General features: G+C 37.7%; 1 protein-coding gene and 2 long non-coding RNA genes across 3 annotated transcripts in view; all 3 read right to left on the reverse strand.

Annotated features, from left to right (window-relative positions):
* Positions 1-18631, reverse strand: part of LOC149841981 (uncharacterized) — a 34758-nt gene extending 16127 nt beyond the window's left edge. The window contains exons 1-9 of the mRNA XM_089998817.1: positions 18357-18631; positions 16640-17139; positions 15907-16098; positions 15665-15818; positions 15420-15529; positions 14709-14884; positions 14415-14478; positions 14191-14309; positions 1503-1592 (exon numbers count right to left, since the gene is read on the reverse strand). Of these exons, the coding sequence (XP_089854943.1) occupies positions 1503-1592; positions 14191-14309; positions 14415-14478; positions 14709-14884; positions 15420-15529; positions 15665-15818; positions 15907-16098; positions 16640-17139; positions 18357-18597 (1646 nt within the window). The 5' untranslated portion in view covers positions 18598-18631. The remainder of the gene's footprint in view (positions 1-1502; positions 1593-14190; positions 14310-14414; positions 14479-14708; positions 14885-15419; positions 15530-15664; positions 15819-15906; positions 16099-16639; positions 17140-18356) is intronic.
* LOC149841982 (uncharacterized) lies at positions 4529-5949 on the reverse strand. The gene is made up of 2 exons (XR_016430746.1): positions 4936-5949; positions 4529-4843 (listed from the first exon to the last, which is right to left on the reverse strand). It is a non-coding gene; the product is annotated as an uncharacterized LOC149841982 (long non-coding RNA).
* On the reverse strand, positions 7013-8694 carry LOC149841983 (uncharacterized). Its single transcript, XR_016430747.1, has 2 exons — positions 8651-8694; positions 7013-7247 (listed from the first exon to the last, which is right to left on the reverse strand). It is a non-coding gene; the product is annotated as an uncharacterized LOC149841983 (long non-coding RNA).
* Positions 18632-23116: the final 4485 nt, after the last annotated feature.

Consider the following 23116-nt stretch of genomic DNA (forward strand, 5'->3'; position numbering starts at 1 on the left):
TGGTAGGAAGTTGGGGAAAGAGAGAGCTCGGGAGGAAGAGGGTGAGGAGAGGGGAGTAATATGAGGAGGGTGGCTCCCAGAAAGGAAGGGAATCGGTTACCTTCCCCCCTTCCCCCGGCGGCTGCGCAATCCCCCGCCCCCAGCCTTTTTCGCTTGTTGCGTTAGGGTTCAGAAATGAGCCCTAACGCAGTTCTATCGAGTATGGGTTCTTTTTTTTTCGATTACTTAACGCACGGGGTGTGCAAGGCGTGGATCGACCGGGTCTGTGACCCGTGATCCATCCACGGTTTGGATCCACGACTCAACGGTTGTTTGGGTATGCAGGTTGGATCCATATGGGTCCAACTATGGATCCAAATATATTTTATTGTTATATTATTTATTATTTTATTTTTCTAATACATGTGTATGATATTATATATATATGGACCCGCGCCGAGGGGAACCCCCAACCCCCCTTCTCTCTCTCTCTCTCTCTCTCTCTCTCTCTCTCTCTCTCTCTCTATATATATATATATATATATATATATATATTATATTTTTATTTTTTTGCCGCAGCCCCCCCCACACACACACACATGTGTGACAGTTCTTTTTGTATTTTCAAACGTTTGGTATTTCACACAATAAGTTTGAGGGGGGGTGTTAAAATGTATTGATTCATATTGTATTTTATATATATATATTTTATATATATATATATATATATATATATATATATATATATATATATATATATGTGAATATATATTCATTTTTTACGTAAACTTAAATACCTATAAGGAGTATTTCAGTATTTTTCCTTTGATGTAAAAGGTGCAGTCTAGTAGGGACTGCACTTTCTTTTTTATTTTTTTATTCTACTATTTTTTTTTAGTCAAAGCATTGTTGGGGGCAGTACAACAGCTAGCTGGACTGCTTCCCATGACCTCTCTTTTGTGTCCCTTCCTCTCTCTTTTGTGCTTATATATAGGGCACTTCCTATGTCACAGGGACTCTTCAACTAGGTGCCGCATCCGCGTCGTACCCGCACCCGCACCCCATGCGGTCAACCTGACCCTGGGTGCAGTCAACGCACCCAGGGTCATTTATGTCCAACTTTTGGACTTTATATATATAAAATATATATATATATATAATTTTTTATATTTTTGCCACACCCCCGCACCCAAGTTTTTTTGAAAGTGCCGCACCCCCGCACCCGCACCCATGTGACATAGGGCACTTCCCCTTTGTAATCTTAATGTTTTTCCTTAGCATTCTACTCAATAAACATGATATTTTTTATGTTTTTGTATTATTGTTTTGGCTCTTTGAAGTCTTGTATATGTGTAGTGCGTTAGTGCTTTGTTTTGTTCTTTATTGGACTTTTAATAGTGCTTATGCACTCTGTATTTGTTTTTTTGCATATTTCATTACACTGGAAAGAATGGACACTTTCAGACAGAATAGAAATAATGCCACCACAAATAATAACAGAATAAGCATGAAAAAGTACTCACCACACATTAGTTTTAATAAGGTTCTTGTCAAAAAAATCTTTTGGAATATGGGATCCATTAGCACTTATAGATAGCCGAGTCAGCCCTTTCCTGCACATGCAAGAGGTTTATGAAATGAGTAAACACTTTTATAGAGTGATGTCTGAAAAGCAGTTAGAAATACCTAATGCAACTACAGACAAGTTCGAAATGCAGAGTCATAATATTTCCCTCCTTATTTCTTCTTTTATCCCATTTCACTTTTGGTTTTGCAATGCGTGGATACGAGGATGTGTGATGCAGTTTCGACTCACAAGTTTAAATTTTTTGATAAATAAGATATGACAGTTTTAAATTTTAAATAAAAGACTAATTTTTGATCTTTTAATAATAACAATGCATTTTTAAATAATATTATAAAATTATTAAAATATATTGAAATAATGATAGCATGTATCAGTGTAAGTATCAGCATGGCACAAGGGGACATGCGGCCACTGGTGTATCCCTGTGACATAGCTCATATTCCTTGAAATTTTTAAGAGGGCAGATTTAACTATAGATCATATATATTGGCAACCTTATAGCAATTCACCATTACCTCATTTTCAGGAAGCTATCCATGTCCTCAAAGAATTTGAGAAACTCTGTTCCAATCTACTGAAACGTCAAATATGTTTGTGAATGACTTTCAGATATATGGGGTAAGACAATTCCATGAGGGAACTTTTGGAGTACATGGCTCCCACCTATGTAATGATAACATAGGAGCTTCTGCACCCTCAAAGCACCTGTGCCAGCATGGCGTGAAATGGGCGGGTGTGTGTGTGCAGTACCCAACGTGATTAGGTGTCGGGTGCGGTAAACCCATTTCCAATTTTGGACTTGGTCAACTCTGATCAAGTCAAAAATTGGTCAAGATTTTATAAAATAAAAAACTAAATATATATATAACATATATTTGTAAATGAATTTTAAGGAATACACACACATACTTTCCATCTCGGACGAGAATTTCGGCTTGGAAGCAAACTTGGCTTTAACAGTAACTATGAATGTTTACTAATTATCCATGAATTGGAGAAATACGATTCTATTAACATAAAGAAGGCATAATTTCAAGACATACAAGCTGCAGATAAGAACCAAAATAGCAACATGAATATAATAACAAGTTGCATATGCACAATAAACTGACAGATGTCACTGAGAGAAAAGCCTGTAAGCCCGCTCCACAAAATACCCTAAAAGATAGAGACTTGAATGCAGTTAGCTATATTTTGGTGGTGGACCCCTTAAAGGTACATCATGTAATGAAGTATGCGGAAAAGTAAAGAATGCTAAGAGCATTCACAATGTCCAACAATGGACAAAAATAAAAGAGATAATAGCCGAGTCCACTATGGGACAATACGCAAACAAGCTTTAAGAAAAGCACAAATTAAAATATAAAATCTCTTTATTAAGAGAGAGAGCACTAAAGCTTAAAAGATACAAAGGGGTTCACCCCTATTTATACAAGAAGTATAGCCTCAAAAGAGGAGCCAAAAGGAGGACCCCTTTTTGGCATGTGTGGAATAAAATAAAAAGAAAAAAATGAAAAATAAAAATAAGGAAAAACCTAATCTAATAAAATAGTTGTTTATTAAAACAATTATATGAAAAGACATAAATACCCCTATCAGTTATTATACATACATACATATATATAGAAATATATATATATATGTATGGATACATATTTTAACACCCCCTCCCCTCAAACTTTACGGGGAGATGACCGAAAGTTTGCCAAGAAAGAATACGATGCAAGGAGCATGAAGGACTTTAGTAAAGAAGTCCGCCAACTGATATTCTGAAGTGACATATGATAGAGCATATGTATTCATCACAACATAATGACAGTCTATCTCTATATGTTTGGAGCGCTCACGAAAGGTGTGATTGCTGGCAATATAGATGACATTTTTGTTGTCACAACATAGCTTTAAAGCTCCAGTAATGTCAACCCTCGTATTTTTGAGAAGGCTTCGAAGCCAAACAAGTTTCATTGTAGTAGTCGTCATAGCCCGACATTCAGCTTCAGTAGAAGATAGCTAAACATTCTCTTGCTTCTTGCACCTCCAAGCAATTAAGGAATCTCCTAAAAAGACACAAAATCCAGTAGTTGAGATTCTATCATTAGGGTTACCTTCCCAATCTTCATCAGTATAAGCAAGCAAATTTAACGAAGAAGATAAGGATAGAAATAGCCCTTTAGTTATGGTGTTTTTGACGTATCGGATGACCCGAAGCATGGCACTCATATGCACAGTTGTAAGAGCATGTTGAAATTGGCTCACAGAGTGAACAACGTGAGCGATGTCTGGTCTAGTGATAGTCAAATATGTGAAAGATCCAGTGAGTTGTCTGTAGGGTGTGGGATCTTCTAGAAGAACCCCATCCTTCAACCTTAATTTTGCATTAATTACCTCTGGAGTCTACATTTTTATCATCTAAAATGTCAGATTTGGTACATACATCTGCAGCAAGCTTCATCTGTGACAAAATATATCCTCGAGAAGAATATGCAACTTCAATGCCAAGAAAATATCTAAGGGAGCCTAAATCAGACATGTCAAAGTTATTTTTTAACATTAACAATACTATTTTGATCATTTTCTATAATAATCATGTCATCAATATAAAATAATAAGCAGTGTTGTTAAAAGCGTTGAGGCGTAGCGAGGCGCTCCACCAAAATCTGAGGCGAGGCGTAAGCCTCGAGGCGCAAAGCGTAAGCCTCAAAAAAAAAAATTAACTTAAAAAAAACTATAAAAATGATCTAAAATTATAAATAAATAAGAAATGCTTTATTGATGAAGCGCCAACCAACACGAAATAAAAAATCTCAAATAAATACGAAAAAAATATGAGATTAACATGTAAAAGTAGCATTAATGCAACAACTTGATCTATATAAGTATCTAATTGCATAAATATGAGCATTCATTCAATAAAAAACTAACATTAACAACAAAATGCATATTAGCACTAACAACATCATGTCATAATTAAAAAATGCATGTTAACATTAACAACCAAATGTTAATGTATTTGTCCAGAATTCTTCAAAATGAGAGTGTTAACATTCACAATTACAACTGAAAGTCCCAAAAAACATATAAATGGCCAATAGCTCTATGATATGAATTAGGGCCTAGGCTCTTGTTGTGTCTCGTCATCATCAATATTTAAGTCTTCAATATCATCATTTGAAGAATCCATATAAATAGGTTCTTCTTCATCTTCATTCTCTGACTCTTCATCATCTACACTTTCTTCATCCACGTCCTCAATTACTTCTTTTGCTTTTCTTTTTCCTTCAATAAAAAAGTATGTATTAAATATTTAGGTTATGTAATTAAAAAAATACATTTATATTCATAGCTAGGTAAAAGGAATATAACTTTACCTCGATCCCTTGAAGACATGTCTTGCCTAGAACCACTTTGTGAAACATGAGGTGAAGTGACTTTTTCAATAGGAACATGCTCAATGGCATTTATGTCGAAGTTCGGATCCAACCATGAATCATCCAACCAATTGGGATCACTTGGCAACACTGGATCTTCCTTCTCCACAATCCACTCATCGTCTGAGTTTATATGATCTAGACATATAGGGTCTTTGGTAGCCCTCCTCTTCATATTTCTCTCTCTTAATTTCATATTGTACATTACAAAAACCAATGCATTCATCTTCTCTTGTTCAAGTCTATTCCTTCGTTTTGTATGCACCTATAATTTCAAATCATTGATAATCAAATATAAGATAATTAAAATATAAAAATGTATTTCAAAAATAAAATACAAAGTCACAAACCAATGAGAAAGTACTCCAATTCCTCTCACAGCCCGATGCACTGCATGTCAAACTTAAAATTTGAATTGCAAAATTCATCAACTCAGGATTTTCGTGCCCAAATGAACTCCACCAATCAGCTGCATTCAAATAAAATAATAAAAAATTGATAAAAACATTAAGAATGTCATAATTAACAAAAACATAAAAAAATATTGACAAATAACAACATAATTGCAAACTTACCAGGACTTTTTAATTTTCTTGTTGTAACAGTTGCCTCTCTGCCAAACAAGCCATTTGCCTTTTTAAATGCATCGATTTGTGTTGTAATTTTCAACCGAATATTTGCATCAGAAACTAATTTTTCAACACAATCATAAAAGTCACCCATAACTTCTCCATCAGGGTTAAAGTTGTCAGCATAATGAAAATGTGGATTTAAATAATAGGCAGCTGCATGCAAAGGCTTATGAAGTTGCAAGTCCCATCGTCTATCAATGATATCCCAAATAGGTTTATATTTTCTTTGGACATTGTCAAGGTTTGAAGCAATTTCCTCCTTCGCTCTATCCATTGCCTCATACAAAAATCCCATAGCAGGTTCGTCTGCATCAACGAGTCGCAACACTTTAACGAGAGGTAGTGTAGCTTTAATTGCATATGATATGGCAGCCCAAAACTTATGATCATTAAGAACAATACAAGAAATGTTCTTAGCATCAGATTTCTTATAGTAATTAGATGTTCTAAAATTTGAAGATAAGAACATCGACTTTAACTCTTTCTTATAACATCCAATACTATGAAGTGTAAGATATGTTGTGGCAAAACGAGTGACGGCTGGACGCAGAAGTTCTTTCTTCTTTGTGACATAAGATCCAATGCATGACTATAAATGTATCTTGTAATTTTTTTTGCCTTTTCCACTGTATCTTTAAAAATTGATATCTTTCCAATATCTTCTAACATAAGATCCAAGTAGTGGGTTGCACATGGTGTCCAAAAACATGTTTTTCCTGCTGTTAACATATTTCCAGCTGCCACATAATTTGGTGCATTATCTGTAATGAATTGCACCACATTACTTTCACCAACTTCTTTAACAACTTCTTCAAACAACTGACACAAATTTGCACCAGTTTTTTCCATGTCGCTGATGTCAACGGACTTCAAAAATACTGTCCCAGATGAGCTGTTCACAAGAAAATTAATTAAGTTTCTTCCTTTCTCATATGTCCAACCATCTGTCATAATACTGCAACCAACCTTTGGCCACTCTTTTTTGAACTCTTTCAAAATTTCATGAGTACAATCTACCTCGTCCTTCAAAATCCACGTTCTGATCTCATGATAAGAAGGTGGTTTGAACCCTCGCCCATAATTTGCAATAGCTTCTACCATTGCACCAAAATATGGACTCTTGCAAAGATTAAATGATAAGGCATTTGCATAAAAAATCTACCAATGGCACGACATGCATTTTTTCTTTCATCCCTTTTGAAAGCAGTGTTTATTGTGGTTTGCCGTGCTTCTTTGTTCACAAAAAGGTCCATAGGACCAGCTGCACTTGTTTTTGCATCACTACCTGATCCATTAGCTTCTTTATTCACATTATCGCCGGTTGATGATCCAAAATAAATACTTCTCCCGATATCCAACTTGGTTTTCTCTAACTCTTCTTTCTTTAGCCTCTGATCCTTTAGATGATTCTGAAAAAATCTTTTCACGTCAGGTGGAACCGCTTCGCACATGCTTACACCATGCTTTGTGCCAGCTAAGTGATGTTTTAGCCTATAGATGCCTCCTGTAGTCTGTTTATGACAGTAATTGCAAATTACATGTCCTACAAGTTTGGGATCTTTAGTAGGATTTGGAACTTTAACTCCATGATCCCATCCTACATCTTTTGCCATTTTTCAACTGCAAAAATACATAACACAAAATATATATTAACATCATGCATTCTGCTGACCACATTACATGAAAACAAATGCAAAATAGACAATCTTGGTGTATAAGCTATATACGAATCCTAGAAAAAAACATAATTGACGAGAAAAAAATAATAAATATAATTAGGTCAGTTTTTTAATTGGGTCTCAAAGTTCATTCAATAATGCACACTTATAGCCACACACACACACATAGTAGAGATAGAGTGGAGGTGGTTTGGATCCCAGATTTCTTCTCAAAAACAAAAAGAAAACACCAACCAACTCCGGAGATCAACCCCAAGAAATTGTGAAAATGCCGAAAAAAAAACATATATTGAATATGCTAAACAGAGGTCACCATTATGTTTGAATATTTCAATTGTGTGTTCTATCTCAGTTTACACAGTAGTGAAAAGAAACCTACAACCCCACAATCTGTTTTAGTTTGCTTCATTATCCTATTGTAAAAGCACTCAAAACTGGGACTGTTTTCATACTCAAAGATGTGAGCCAATAAAAATCACAAATTAATTCAATTAAAATGGGTTATAGTGTAAAATATCCTATGGATCAACATCTAGATAGACCTAATAGCATCTTGAGAGATCCTTAAATAGTCAGTTTGAAGAAAAAGTTGCTTTTTATTGTTTCATTCAACAAATTTATTTCCAAAATGTAGGTCGGGTGGGCTCCTATACATCAGAAACTGATTGAAATAACCATACAACTGCTCCTTTATGTCCAACTTTTATCTTCAAGAGAAGTTGCGATGAAGTGACCACCAACATGACAAGGGATACAAGTTCCATAAGAGCCTTTTCAGTTCCTTTCTTTTCAAAGCAGATTGATATTCGCCACCATGAAAAGCAAATGATGCTTTCCAAAAGAATAATAAAATATGCAAATTTAGCAGCAAGGAATTAATTTCTGGACTGTATTATGCACAAGATGTCCAGGCTCTCTCTCTCTCTCATATGCCTCAAGTAAGCAAGCATTATTGACTAAAAACCAAATCAATGCATGCTTAAACAATTCAGGACATCGCATATTTGATTGCACACCAAGAAATCATCATCGCTACAGTTATATGGACAAAAAAGGAAAACAAGGGACCGCAGTCATATGGACAAAAAATGGCTACAATTATTAATAAAAATCTATTTCATATGGACAAATCAAACTATTTGCTGCAGTCAGGGCTGGGCTAGGACTGGGCTGAGCTACAAAAATGGATAAAAATCTATTTCATATGGAATCAGGGTTGGGGTAAGAATGGGCTTTTAAAAAAAAAAATAACTGTTTCGGGAGGCAGGACTGGGCTACAGCCCAGTCCTGCCCCCCCCCCTAGCTACGCCCCTGGTTAATAAAAAAAAAACGAAAAAGCCATACCTGAAGGAAAACGATGATCGGCGACGGGTGGTGGCCGGCGACAGCATTGGCGGCGGCGAGTGGTCGCACTGCAAGTGATCCCTTCTCAGCAGAGGCGGTGATCGGCGAGTGGTGGCCGGCGGCGAGTGGTGGCCGGCAGTGAGTGGTGGTCGGCAGCGAGCAGTGGCCGGCGGCGAGCAGTGGCGGTGGACGAAAGGGGACGGAGTGGAGAGAGAAGGGGCGAGGGCTTTCCCTCGCCCCGAAGCGCCTGTGTCTTTTTTAAAGACACAGGTTCTCGATCTTTCGAGAATACGGGCCTGGATCCGGGTCGAACTCGGGTCCGGGCCATCCGATGTTTAATGTGCGCCTCACTTTGAGGCGCGCCTCGCCTCAAGGCGTACGCCTCAAGGCGCATGAGGCGTACACCTTGAGGCCGTTGCGCTTTTTACGTGCGCCTCAAGGCGAAAAGGGCCTCGTCTCGAGGCGAGGCGCGCTTTTTGCGCCTTGAGGCGCGCTTTTAACAACACTGGTAATAAGATAACAATACTGGTACCTGCACTTTTAACAAAGAGGGCAGTGTCAGTATAACAAGAAAGAAATCTGAATTTAATCATGATATCACTAAATCGATCATACCAAGCCTTGGAGGCTTGTTTAAGCCCATATAAAGCTTTTAAAAGTTTAAGGGTTTGACCTTGTCTAATATTAACTCTGAGTGGTGGATCCATATATGCTTCTTCATTTAGATTTCCATTTAGAAATGTATTTTTCACATCGAGTTGATATATAGGTCATTTTTTGGTTGATGCGACAGCTATTAAAGTTCTAACACTAGTCATTCTGGCTACAGGGGCGAATGTTTCCTCATAGTTAATTTCATATTCTTGCGAATATCCTTTAGCCACTAATCTGGCTTTATATTTTTCTAAGGATCCATCGCTTTTGGTTTTAACCTATGTCACATGGGTGCGGGTGCGGGCGCGGGTGCGGGTGCGGGGATTCGGCACTTCCAAAAAACCCGGGTGCGGGGGTGCGGCAGGGGCAAAAATGTAATATATATATATATATATATATAAAGGGGAGAGAGAAAATCCTTTACGCAAAAAAGGAATTGAAAAGCTCCTGCCAGGAGCTGTCAGCTGCTGACAGCTCCTGCCAGGACTGACAGGAGCTGCCTTTTCAAATCCGATTTTCTCTGCTGACAGCTCCTGTCAGCAGCTGACAGGAGCTGTCAGGAGCTGCCTTTTCAAATCCGATTTTCTCTGCTGACAGCTCCTGTCAGCAGCTGACAGGAGCGGTCAGCAGATTTTTTTTTAAAAAAAAATTCGCAGCCCATCAACAGTTGTCAGCTGATTTTTTAAAAAAAAAAATTCACAGCCCATTTTAGAGGGCAAATTTTAAAAAAAAAATCCAAAAAAAAGGACCTAAATGATCCTGGGTGCGGTCAACTCACCCAGGATCGGGTTGACCGCACCCACACCCGCACCCGCGTCGAGTCGCGTCGACGCGGGTGCGGCACCCTGCTAGCCGAATCCCTGTGACATGGGTTTTAACCTTAAAGACTCAATAGCATCCAATAGGTTTTTTATGTGGAGGGAGTTTGACTATTTCCCAAGTATTATCCTTTTTTAACGCATCTAATTCTATCTTCATTGCTTCAACCCAATGTGGCAGAGTTTTGGCTTGATTATAATGAGCAGGTTCATAATATGAATATAAGGTTATTAAACATGACTGATAATTGGGTGCTAGAGACTCACAAGTCACAAACCGATTAGGTGGTATTGATTATCTAGAAGATCGCCTAACGAGGGTTTTTTCTAAAGATTCAGTAATTTGAGAGAATTTCTCTAAAGCACTAATAGGCCTTTCTTGATCTCTTTGAGTGTAAACATTAATATTTTCATTATTAATATCATCATTTTGTGGTGGTATATCAATATTGGATACATCACAAGTATCCTTTATACATTCAATATGATTCATAGAATCATCACATATATCATCGATAAGATCATGCAAAAACATATAGTCGATTTCATTTTCTTTATCTAGTTGTTCAAATCCATTCTCATCTTCTAAGGTCACGTCTTTTGAAACATAAAGTTTGTTATTTTTTAAATCAAAACACCTATAGCTTTTTTTATTTTCTCCATAACCTAAAAAAACACATTCAATTGCTTTTGGTGACAACTTATCTCTCTTATACAAAAGAAAAAAGCATTTACAACAAAAAATACGAAGGCGCTTGAAGACGGATGAAAATTTGAAAGGTTTTTCATAAGGAGAGGCATTCTTTAATTTAGAAGAAGGCATTCTATTGATTAAATACGTTGAGGTTAAGACGGCTTCGGCCCAAAAAAAATTTGAAATACTTTTAGAGATAAACAATGTTCTAGCGGTTTCGATAATATGCCTATGTTTTCTTTCCGCTAGTCCATTTTTTTGTGAAGTTCTAGGACACGATTTTTTATGTCAAAATCCATTTTATTTTAAATAATTTTAAAATTCGATAGACAAATATTCTCCACCGGAATCGGATCTAAGAATGGATATATTACTTTGAAATTAATTTTGTATTTTCATATGAAACTCTTTAAAGAAGAAAAACACTTTCGATTTATGACTAAAAAAATAGATCCAAACATATCTAGTGAAGTCATCGATGAAAGTGACATAGTAAGAGTAACCACCTTTAGACATAACCGTGATGAGTTATGAAGCCTGATTCATAGTTTTTACTCTTTCAGAAGGGGGGTCCGGGGTCCCCCCGTCCCTCCCCCTGGCGCGGGTCCCGGGAGGGGAATTTTTTCTTGGGCTTATGTTTGAGACCCGGTTTCTTATGGATCAGACCTGATTTGGTTAGGGTTAGAGTTAGGGTTGTCGCCCTTGCCTTGTATAAATTCTCTTTTTTTTCCTCTTGTAACAATCGTAAAAGAGCAATAAGATTTCTCTTTGGGCGGTCGTGGTTTTTTACTCTCTCTCGGATTTGAGGAGAGGTTTTTTTACGTAAATCTGTGTGTTCTTCCTGTGTTTTGTTTGATCGTTCTTGTTCATTGTTTTCTTTGGTTGTTTCTTGCTCGCGGTTTTCCTAACAAACCGGAGATGGACCCTAAACATCCGAGTGCACCAATTCAAAAAGTCTTGTAGAAAGAAAAGTTCTAGTTGAAAATGGAATAGACTACATTTTTCCAAAAATGCAATCTTTGCAATTAATGTCTTTTTCCTTACAAAAATTGTTTTCAAATGAAAAAGGATACATTTTTGAATAACTTGGATGTCCAAGTCTTTTATGCCAAGTTTTAATGCTTTTATCTTGGACATAAGTACAAAAAGGGTTTCTAGGAAGGGTTAGATGATCCATATAGTAGAGATCCTCCTTTCTATGGCCTTGTCCAATCCGCTTCCCGGACTAGAGATCCTGCACAAAGCAACCATTAGATGAGAAAGATATTTCACATCCATGGTCGGCAATTTGGGAAACCGAAAAAAGATTCAAATTTAGCTTTGGAACAACTCGTACTTTAGGAAGAAAAAGGTTTTGAGAATTTTTAGAGTTAAGTGTTCCAATACTTGCAATTTTTAAAAAATCCCCGTAGACAGTAGAAACACATAAACCTTTTGAATTGCTGCATACATCGGTTAAAGCATTTTCATGAGGGGTCATATGAAAGGATGCTCTGGAGTCTAAGATCCAAGAATACGTACTAGGTGATTAAGTAGGCGCAATGGCCGCACCCGATGTGGAGGAAGTGGCTTTGAGAATTTGTTGTAGAGCCATAGATATTTGGCCAAGTGTTTCTTTGAGGTCTCCACTCTTGCCTCCATCTTCTTTGTTGGTGGTAGATTCTTCAAGATAAGTCACCTTGAGGCTTGAATGTTCCATTTAGCTTTGGGCAAGGGGGTTTGATGTGACCCGGCTCATAACAATGATAGCATACAATCATCTTTCTTCCTCCATTATAGTTTCCTTGTTTTCCAAAGTGTGGTGGTTTATATGTTTTGACATTATTGTCGGGTTTGGATACGGCAAGCACTTCATCAATGTTCTTACACATGCCAAGCCTAATTTCCTCTTGTGTGATTTCGGCTATAGCATCTTCTATTGGAGGAAAAATAGATTTATGGAGAAGTGATTACCACACTTGCTCAAATTCGAGACGTAGTCCAAACAAAAATTGAAACAATCGATCTTGTTTCATTTGTTTTTGTCTTAATTCAATATCTTCCATAGCTACTCATTTTGGCTCTAAAAGAGCCAACTCATCCCATAGTGAATTTAAAGCATTATAGTAAGCTTGTATACTTGAATCACCATGTTTGGTGGTTCTAATTTTTTCTTGTAAAAAGTACGCTCTTGCAAGGTTTTTTTTAGCATACATACCCTTCATAAAGAACCAAGTTTCATTGGCTCGACGAAATTTAGCTATGTTAACACATACATTGAGTTCAACATTGTTCCTGAACCAAGCAAGGATTTTGGCGTGATTGCTTTCCCAATCTTTAACTTTCTTTTTGTGGTCTTCAATGGCTTTAAGGCGAGCATCTCCCTCAAAAGCTTTTTCTTAGCCTCCTTCAATCTTAGTGAGCTCCAATGGGGGTTTCGGAATAGAACCCATAACATAACCCCAAAGTTTCTTACCTTTGAGGTTGTTCTCCATTGTTGATGCCCACATCATGTAGTTCTTTCCATTGAGCTTGAAGGATAGGTAGATTTTGGATTCCATGATGTCACCAAAAAGGGTGTGAAGAATACAGACAATATATGTAAAAATGAACATCACGCTTCTTCTTTTAAGAACCGAGTGGCTTTGATACCATATAATGAAGTATGCAAAAAAGTAAAGAATGCTAAGAGCATTCACAATGTCCAACAATGGACAAAAATAAAAGAGATAATAGCCGAGTCTACTATGAGACAATACACACAAGCTTTAAGAAAAGCATGAACTAAAATATAAAATCTCTTTATTGAGAGAGAGAGCACTAAAGCTTAAAAGATACAAAGGGGTTCACCCCTATTTATACAAGAATAATAGCCTCAAAAGAAGAGCCAAAAGGAGGGCCAAAAAGGGGGCTCCCATAGTGTCGTTGGGGGGCCCAACGACTCTATGGTGGGGCCCCTTTTTGGCATGTGTAGAATAAAATAAAAAGAAAAAATGAAAAATAAAAATAAGGAAAAACCTAATCTAATAAAATAGTTGTTTATTAAAACAACTATGTGAAAAGACATAAATACCCCTATTATATATATATATATATATATATATATATATTAACACATCACACATAGCAAGTAAACATATATTTTTTTTGGAACTCACACACACACACACACACACACACACACACACATATATATATATATATATATATATATGTGTGTGTGTGTGTGTGTTTAACACATCACACATAGCAAGTAAACATATATTTTTTTTGGAACTTAATTACTAGATCTGTACAAACATGGTGAAAGAGAACCAGACTTAAACACAACAAAAACCAAATCAAACAAAAGTAAAATTGCCTAAAGAAAATCAGAACCGTCAAAAATGCCTCACCGAAACTGGCAAGACGCTAAGCTGCATGTTAACCCAACAATGTGCTCAGCAACTTCAGCTTCATCCAGACATTGTCTTGAATGCACCCTGAAAAAATGTGTGCTGAGCATTGATAAAACCTGAAAAAGTTGCACTTTTCAGATGCCCGTAAAGCAAACATCCAGAATTTATGCACTTATTCATAGATGAAAAGCTAAAAAGAGATTGTATCAGAATATGAATACATCTTCAACAGGGGGACGCCTCCAAGAATTAGCATTTGATGGATTCTTATACTTTTCCTGTTCCCTGGAAAATTTCACAGATGGAAACCCAAAAGTTGAAGGTTCACCAAATCAAAATAGAACCACATGATTTGAAGGAAAACAAATCAAGCAAAAAAAGTTTCATGCTAAATAAACACAAATGAATATGCATATTGATGTCTAGGATGAAAGGTATTGTTCATGGGTCAGGAGTCATGACCCAAGCTATGAAACCAAGTAACCATGTTTCTATGAACATTTCCACATCCTCACCTTCTACTGATGTATGACACCAGCTTATTTGTGCAGTAACAAATAGTGTACTCTGGATAAAGTAGTTGTACTCTATGAACATGATCAATAACAGATTCACTGGTGACCATGTTGCAAAAAGCTTCAGCCTCATACACAAATAGTATATAAGGAACTGCAGAACCCTTGGAAGAAAGCTGAAAAAAAAAATTGTCAGTATTACAAGTAAGATTGCACCGGATAACAAATTGTGTCCCTTAAAATGATGAAAAGAGGAAAAAAATGGCATGATTGAAGATGCCCTTAGCATGAGAAGAATGGATAAGCTCAAGTGAAAGAGTAGAAATGGAACATCCACAAAATGTCCCTCTTCGTTAATTAATCGATCAACACAAAATACAAAATCATGGTGCTAAATGGAATATAGTAAGGTTCTAATGCTATGCAGCATTACCGAGGAAACAATTGATTCAGAGACAGTAAAAAAATGATCATGAAATAATATCATGAGAAAATAAACGCAATTGAATATGGTTCCAACAATAACCTCACAAACTTAACCACCAGAACCAATCAAAAGATTCAAGCCCTAAAGATGCAGAAAAAAGGAGACCTGAAGCATAGTATGTCAAAAAAACAACAAAAGAAACATGGCTGGATTATTTACTAAAATAAAGTATGATAACAATCCAAATAAAAGAAACTTTTTATGGATTCCAACCTTCAAAATACCTGAGCAATTTGATCAGGAACATTCATCTTCCACAAAATTGAGTTCTCAATTAGATTTGACATTATATGAAAGTCCAGTCCTTTCTCTGCCAGCCTACTAAGCAGAGAACCTGCCAGGAGAATGACACACAGAATTTGCAACTATGATAATATATTTAAGCAACCAAAATGAAGGGACTAGGCAATGCTAAACGCTAACTCACATAAAACTATCTTCTATTAGAATAATGACAGGATGGGCATACCACCAATTAAGCCCATCTCAACAACTTTAGCATCAATCTCCACTACTATGGATTTTATTGCAAGCTTCCCTTTCTCCCACCTCTCCTTCTCCTTCTGCAGCTTTTTCATTTTTGCAGCTTCAGCCTTCAAGGCTTCTTTTTGCAACTTTGCTTGCTAGGTAACAACAAGTGCATGGGACATTTCAAACCAAAAGCTCAATGACAAGGCATTTAAATTGCAATTTGTTTCTAGATGACTTTACCTCTCGCTTTAGCTTCCTTTCCTCATTTAAACGAATCTTGTCTTCTTTTGTTTGCCTTTTTCTAGACACCTCCACTTTTCCATTCTGGTAGTCAGCATCGGCCGCATTCATAGGTACATCTTTTTTATGCTCAAGACCAGCATTCAGCACTTGCTTCGATAAAACCTGTTCACTGATGATGTCACTCTGCACCTACAGATAATGTTCGCAAGGTAGTTAGACTACAATGAGGTTCACCAAAACATGAAAAAAACAAAATGTATTATAAAGACATTGTGCAAAAAATAAACGCCAAAGATCAAGTTGTAAATAGACACTCAAAGGATACTTGAACATCAACACCAAGATTAAAATCAAATACAAAGATGAGCAAGAAGATGCCCAATCAACCTGTTGTTTGGGGTCAGCTCGCCACAAGCTCAGGCAAAATTATATAAAACTACCAAATTTATTGTGCTTCTAAACATTCTGATTGATTGGGAAGCTCAGACCAAAATATATAAAACTACTAAATTTATATTCAGCATTCAAAGAAACTCATCATGTTGATATACAATTCTGAAAGATAGACACAATACAAACCCTAAGCCATGTTTAAAATGTTGCAATCATGCAATTGAGTACCTGGATAGTTGTCTATCCACCTCCACTTAATACATGTACCTGAGCTACTAGGACCTTATCTTTTACATGAATAAAGGAATACTAACCATGAAGAATGAAAAGATTCTACCTGAGGTCGAACACAAGCTTTAGAAAATCCATAACCATGTGTAGGGCAGTCTTCCAAAATCTGTACACATTCAGCATCTCCTTGCAAAGAATTACACGCACCTAGGCCATGGGGACTAATAATAGTTGATTCAACCTCAAGATTATCTTCACTTGGCTTCAGTTTTGGAATGAACTGGCTTGTAGAAATTTCTGCATCATCACACCCATAATCCAGTGCAGTGTCCACAACATTATCAGCGATAACGTACTTCTCATTAAATGACTGAGCTACAACTTTTTCGGGACCATCCAAAATCTCCTGTTCAGCAGAAGAACACTGCCTAATATGATTTTTGTTAGTTGTTCCATCAAATGAACCAGCAATCGGGAGATCAGATCTTGTCTGGGAAGCATTCACCAAGGGAAATAGATCTGAGCATCGATCTACCTTTGAACTTTCACTAACAAAAATCTCATCAGATTCATTATCAGAGTCTAAACAAATCACGCCAGAAAATCCTGTTAAAAAAGAATAACATTAAGATTGACTCCAAATCAGGAGCAATGCATATTCTGCAAATCATCAATTCCTGTCAATCTAGAATATAATTAATGGAAGAATGATGTATAAATTAAATAGGAACCAACTGTAGAAGTCTGAATATTAGTGAAAACCAACTAGATGTTAACAGTGGTAATTACCACATCATAGAAATAACTTCATATGCGCAAATCATAACCAGAGTGAATGCTCATACACATCTTTTGAGGATTCCGATCTTTCAAAAGAATTGATAGTTTGTGCTTATCCTATTCTCATTTCAAGGAGTAACTTCTCCGATAATGACACCTATACTACCTAATATTGTTGATACAAGACTCATTGATAAATAAATGAAATGGTAGACTGTGCATATTCTAGGCATGAAAAACCAATAGGCAAAACTCCAAAAAAATTGAGCTTAAGGAATCCAAGTAGAGTCCCACCATAACTCATCATGCTCGAGTGATATTCAAAGTCATCCAGCTGGGTTGTTATGAACAGGAATCATGAAACCTGATAATGTGGGCTAAATCGTTTATCCTTTCAAGACTACCAATACAGCAGCTTGTTCCTGAAGCAGACGTGCAAGAACAAAAAAAAAAGTTCAGCAAGTTTGCAACAAGACTTTTCAAAACTCTTTCCACAAAATTATCGCAATAGAAGATTTTTCTTTTCCTTGAATACAGAGGTTGTGGAATGGCGCCGGGGTGGATTCAAGTCGAAGATCACTTTGTTAAGAGAGTGCAACTCTATCAGTCCAACAATTACTGTTGACCCACTGCACAGGAGAATCAACCAGAAATACACACAGAAGATTTACAAATTTTCGACTTCATCCATGCAAATTACATAAAAATTCCAGCGATCCATCAATGCAGAGTGCAGACGCCATCAATAAGAAACTAAAGTTAATAATTTAGCCCACAAGAAACCTAAACAATTTCCTGACCGACCAATTTCCCTTTCAGGTTCCATAACTCATAAAATTCATTTGAATGAAACTCGGTCTTCATACATTGAATCGAAGGCTCCAGATCATATTACTAATGCTATCTCAACCTAATTGCTTCGAAACTTCTCAGATGCGAAAACCCTAAAAGAAAGACAATCCCTAACCCTCGTGCATCAAATTCTACCAAACCTAGCGGCGTAAATTCAACGTGAAGCTCCTCGGAAGTGATCGACGACTCACCGGAAGATTTATCGGCCGGAAGACGGGCGGGATATCGGGATTGGGTGCATTTGACGATGAGGACGTCCGACCGGCCGGAAAATGGGGTTTCCGGCACGACCTCCTTCTGAGGAGTGTCGACGACGAGGAGAGGGACAGCGTCGTCTCTCCTCCACTTGACGAACTGAATGGCGGGACTGTCGATCAAGCCGTCGCCCTCCTCGCCGTCCGATGGGATATCGACAGTCACCGGCGGGTTCATTTTCTTGGATTTTTTTTCTTTTTCTTTTCTCGCCCTAACCGTTTGGGAAGAAGAGCGCGCGCTGGTTTAAAATGGCAGGAAATTCCGCGCCATGCGTTCTTTATGCTTTGAAATGACTAAAACACCCCCGCTACACGAGCCAGCTGGCAAATAAGTAAACGGTTCGGATATTGATCGGTTTATACTTGACCTGGAACTGTTATTCGACGTTGAAAGTTGGATTTGGTTATTGGTTCGGATCCAATTCGGTCACTTGATTTAACTTCAGTTCCGGATATGGCATTGGGTACCTTTGTGCTACTTAATTCGGATCCATTCGATTGCCTCCGATCTCATATACCTAAGATATTTGGCCCAACCATCGACCCCTCCCTTCGTCGGGCCAGAAATCTAACACTACCGTGCAAACCAGATCTTGAGGGTGTGTTTCATTGCCTCATATCTTTGAGGAGATCCACTGACACAAGAATTGAGACACATGCCCACACATTGATTTGTCCTCCGTTCAAGTTGAGGATCTCTGAGATCCTCATTTTAGATCGGAAACACTTCAAATCCATAGATTTTAAGTTTGATAGTGAAGGGTTGGACTAGAGATTTTTGGATCCCCTAAAGAGGCAATAGTTCCTACCGAATACTTCCATTTAGGAATCGGTGCTAATAGGCTTTTAGGTGTAAAATCAAGCATGCAAAGCCGTATCCTCTAGCACTGATTCAGGGGCAAGGCGGGTCCAAAATCACCTAGGTTACCCCGATCTAAGTATGCTTGATCCAAAATCGTTGGAGGAAGTTAGATCCAATTATCAGGTGGACCAAGTTGCAGATTCTGGATTTCACCGAAATGAGAGCACTTTTTTGGGTGTTTATGCCGAGTACGAGATGAGGATGATGGAGCCAAAAATCTATATAAAACCAAGCTTGTTCAGCTTATTTTTAAATGTTTTTTAAAAATACTTAAAATTATTTTTTAATATTATTTTAATACTTTTGTGACATGTCTCATTTGCTAGTTAAAAATTGTCTGATTCAAAATTGGAACAGGACAATTCCCTAAATCGTTCTGACTTCTGAGAATCGATTCAAGGTCCAAAAAGATTCTTGGGTATTCATCTTGGAACTGGCGTGGGCCCCAAAGTTGTCAGTATCGGTGCTTATCAGCCTGACTTGGCCGATACTATACGTATCACCAGAAGATCAATACGATACTAACATGAATCGGCTATTTTTTAATAAATATAAAAAGATAACTTAAAATTAATTTTTTATATTATTTTAATGGCTTTAACATGTGTCACATTCTGATTGACACGTAATATTTTTTAATTGTTTTTTGGCTGATTCAAAACAATTCACTTGAGAATCGGTATCGCCGAATGGTTGGCCAACGGTACAGGTCCGATTCGGATACTGACATTGCTCCGCACTAGATCCGATGTTTAAAGGTGTGCATGAACTGAAGTATCTAAGCACACCCTTAGTTTTTATGGTAACTATAAAAGGTGTGGTGTTAAAACCCTGCCGTGTTTTTTACTTGATTTCGTACCGGGGTCCACAGATCTTGGTTGTGCATGTTTTGGATCCGATTGAGATTCAAATATATAATAACCATATCCAAAACTGTGGATCAAACTTGATTTGAATTTGGTCAAACATCCAACCCAGATTCAGATATCTAATAACCATACTTGAAAATTTGGATAAAACATACTTCAAACTTGGTCTGAACCTAACTAGATGTTATCTGAATGGGTTCATGTGCCTCTTAGTGGGTCGGATATCCAACCAGTTGACATTCAAATTTTTTATATCATGGACCATGGATGATAAACCATCAAGGGCTCATTTGCTACTGAGAAAGTCCGTACTGTCCTTGAGCGAATTGTTTCTTAGCTTAGGGATTGATGCAGGAGCAGAGTTCATTTGGATCCATTTTAGATTTTGGATTTTTCAATTATTTGGATATTTGGGTATTTGGTATTTGAATATTGGATCATTTTATTTGATCCATAACTTTAAAATAAGTTTAATCTTCTCAAAAGGTTATCAGAATAGGTAGTTTTTTTTATTTAGAATTAGAAAAATCTATGAGACGTCTTTGTAGTTAGACTGTTCAATGGAGTTTTGATATCAATTATTTTTCATTGTATTCAGTAATTTTCTGTATTTTTCAATTATTTTCAGTTTTCTTAGATAATTTTAGAAATTCATAGTTGAGTAGATTTTTTTTTTCTTTTATAAATCCGACTATCTGGTTTACACGAGGGATGCAAACAAGTCGAATATGGGTCGGGTCAGGCTTGAGCCGATGCTAGATCCGATATCTGAAATGTGGGTCCAGATTCAACCCTACTGAGACATCACATTGAAGTTCTAGATTTAATTAGGAGATGAGACCCTGTGGCACTGGATCTATATGTAAAGTCAATTGGTTTCAAGCAAAAAAGGGCCAGGTCAGACTCGATAACAACCCAGATCTGACTCTTATGTGCATATCCAATTCCAACCCTGATCCATCCCAGATTTGGATACATGTTGTTTGGATGTGATAACATGAATCCAGCTCGTTTGCATCCTTACTCTAGGGGCAGAAGTGGGGATAACGAGGATATTTTTTGCCTACGAAAATTTGGCATTGTGAATTATTTTTCCTACACGAAAAATTATTATATGTTTGCAAGTCTCAACCCTTGTGAAAAAATTTTCACCTAGGTTTTGTTTGTCATACACGCACTCTCGGGAATTAATAATGTTTTGTGCGAGACACACTTTCCTGTAGGAAAACGTTTCAATGGAGGAGTCTGAATTTCCATATGAAAATGTTAGTTTTGCATGAGAAACGTACACATCTTTTCCACAGGCATGTTCGTTTCAACACTCTATGTGTAGAGATGTCAGCAGATCGGATATATACAATACCCAACCAGATTATAAATCCGATTAGTTGGATTCGGTTAAGAAAACCAAATCCAATAAGTAATTCGGTTCAAGGATTTCATGGTGAATCTGATTACATGTTTTTTCAGACTTGATATCAGTTTTTTCTTTATATCTGAATCCGAATTCGGATCAAGCCCGATCAGCCAATATACTATAGTCAGATCTGGTATAGGTTACATCCTACCATAATCCAAAACGTTTACATCCCTACCCATGAGGAAAAGGTCCATTTCTTTTTCATGCGAAAATGAGCCTCTTTCCTACAACAGAGTGAATATAAGTGCCCCTATCAAAATGTGATTACTTTTCCAGGCTGTGATGGTTGCTCATTGATGCAATCGCCAGATTGGTGTAACAGGAATTGTGCTAAGCTATGAATTCATCTAAGATTAACCCAAAACAGTTGAATTAAGTAGGAATAACACGGATAAAAATTTTCTATAAAACTAAAAAAGAAACATAAGAAAGAAAATATCTAGAAATTGTCTCTACTCAAGCTGCCCTACACATCTACTCATCTATTTTTAGATGAGCAAACCCTAATTAGAATGAGTATAGTTTGTTGGACATTATGGGTTATGGGTCCAACCCACAGTGTGACCCGGATTGACACCCATTAGTCGGTCACGTTAGTGGCCACGTAATGGGGATAGTGGGTGGGAGTTACGTGAATGTGGAGTAACCAGATTCACGTAACTGCCCAATCTCACATTACATAAGGGGTTAGGGGCTACGAGGATGATGAGACATTCATAGCATTTACCCTGCCAAATTCAGTTCCGCATTCGGATATAGCGGAACAAGGTCCTGCTCACCATCGACCTAAGGCCTGGGCTCATTGTGGGCGTCGACCGGATGAGGAGAACGTTGAATTTCCTACACGCACTATAGCGAATTCAGGTACGCTTCCTGTCAATGTTTGTTTTACAGGATTCGCCTACATTGGGTTATGGGCCCACAACCACGCATTTCCGCTGTGCGTGGCCGTGTAGGCCCTTTCGGCGTTTCGCCCCATTGTCTGAATTCTGCGACAGCATGTCGTCATGGGGTGACATCCTGGCAAATGCAAACATCACTGTTTGCGACAGAGGATGGAAATTTTATTTTCGGCAAATTGTCGTTGTGGGGCGACAGTCTTCATCGGCAACTGTCGCCGTAGGGGTGACATCTATTTCCCGGTTGCAGTCGACTCAGGCGAACCTCATTAAAAAAAATAGATCGTAGTATACCTGTGGTTGTCGAGCTGTAGGGGGGATCTGTCATCGCTGGGATGGTCGCTGGAGCCATCGCCTCAAATCCCCTGTAGCTGTCGGGCTGCAGGGGCTTTTGCCAGCGTCGGGATTGCCTCACTTTGATCATCGACGACATAAGGTATATATGTTTTATACCTGGAGCGTCGTCGAAGACACGCCGGAGGGAAGGTTGTTGGATTGCTGGCGTCCGTCTGGCGACGCATCGAATCTGGGGGCTTTTGCTGGAGAGCTGCAGGTGGCAGCGGTGGCCTTGCTGGCGCCACGGGTTGCCCAACCTCATAGCCGGTTTACAGGTTACTCCGGCGACAAAAAAAAAATTTGTAACCCTT

The sequence above is a fragment of the Nuphar pumila genome, chromosome 3 (genome assembly GCF_984573655.1).
Source record: "Nuphar pumila chromosome 3, dmNupPumi1.hap1.1, whole genome shotgun sequence".
In the NCBI taxonomy this organism is placed as follows: Eukaryota; Viridiplantae; Streptophyta; class Magnoliopsida; order Nymphaeales; family Nymphaeaceae; genus Nuphar; species Nuphar pumila.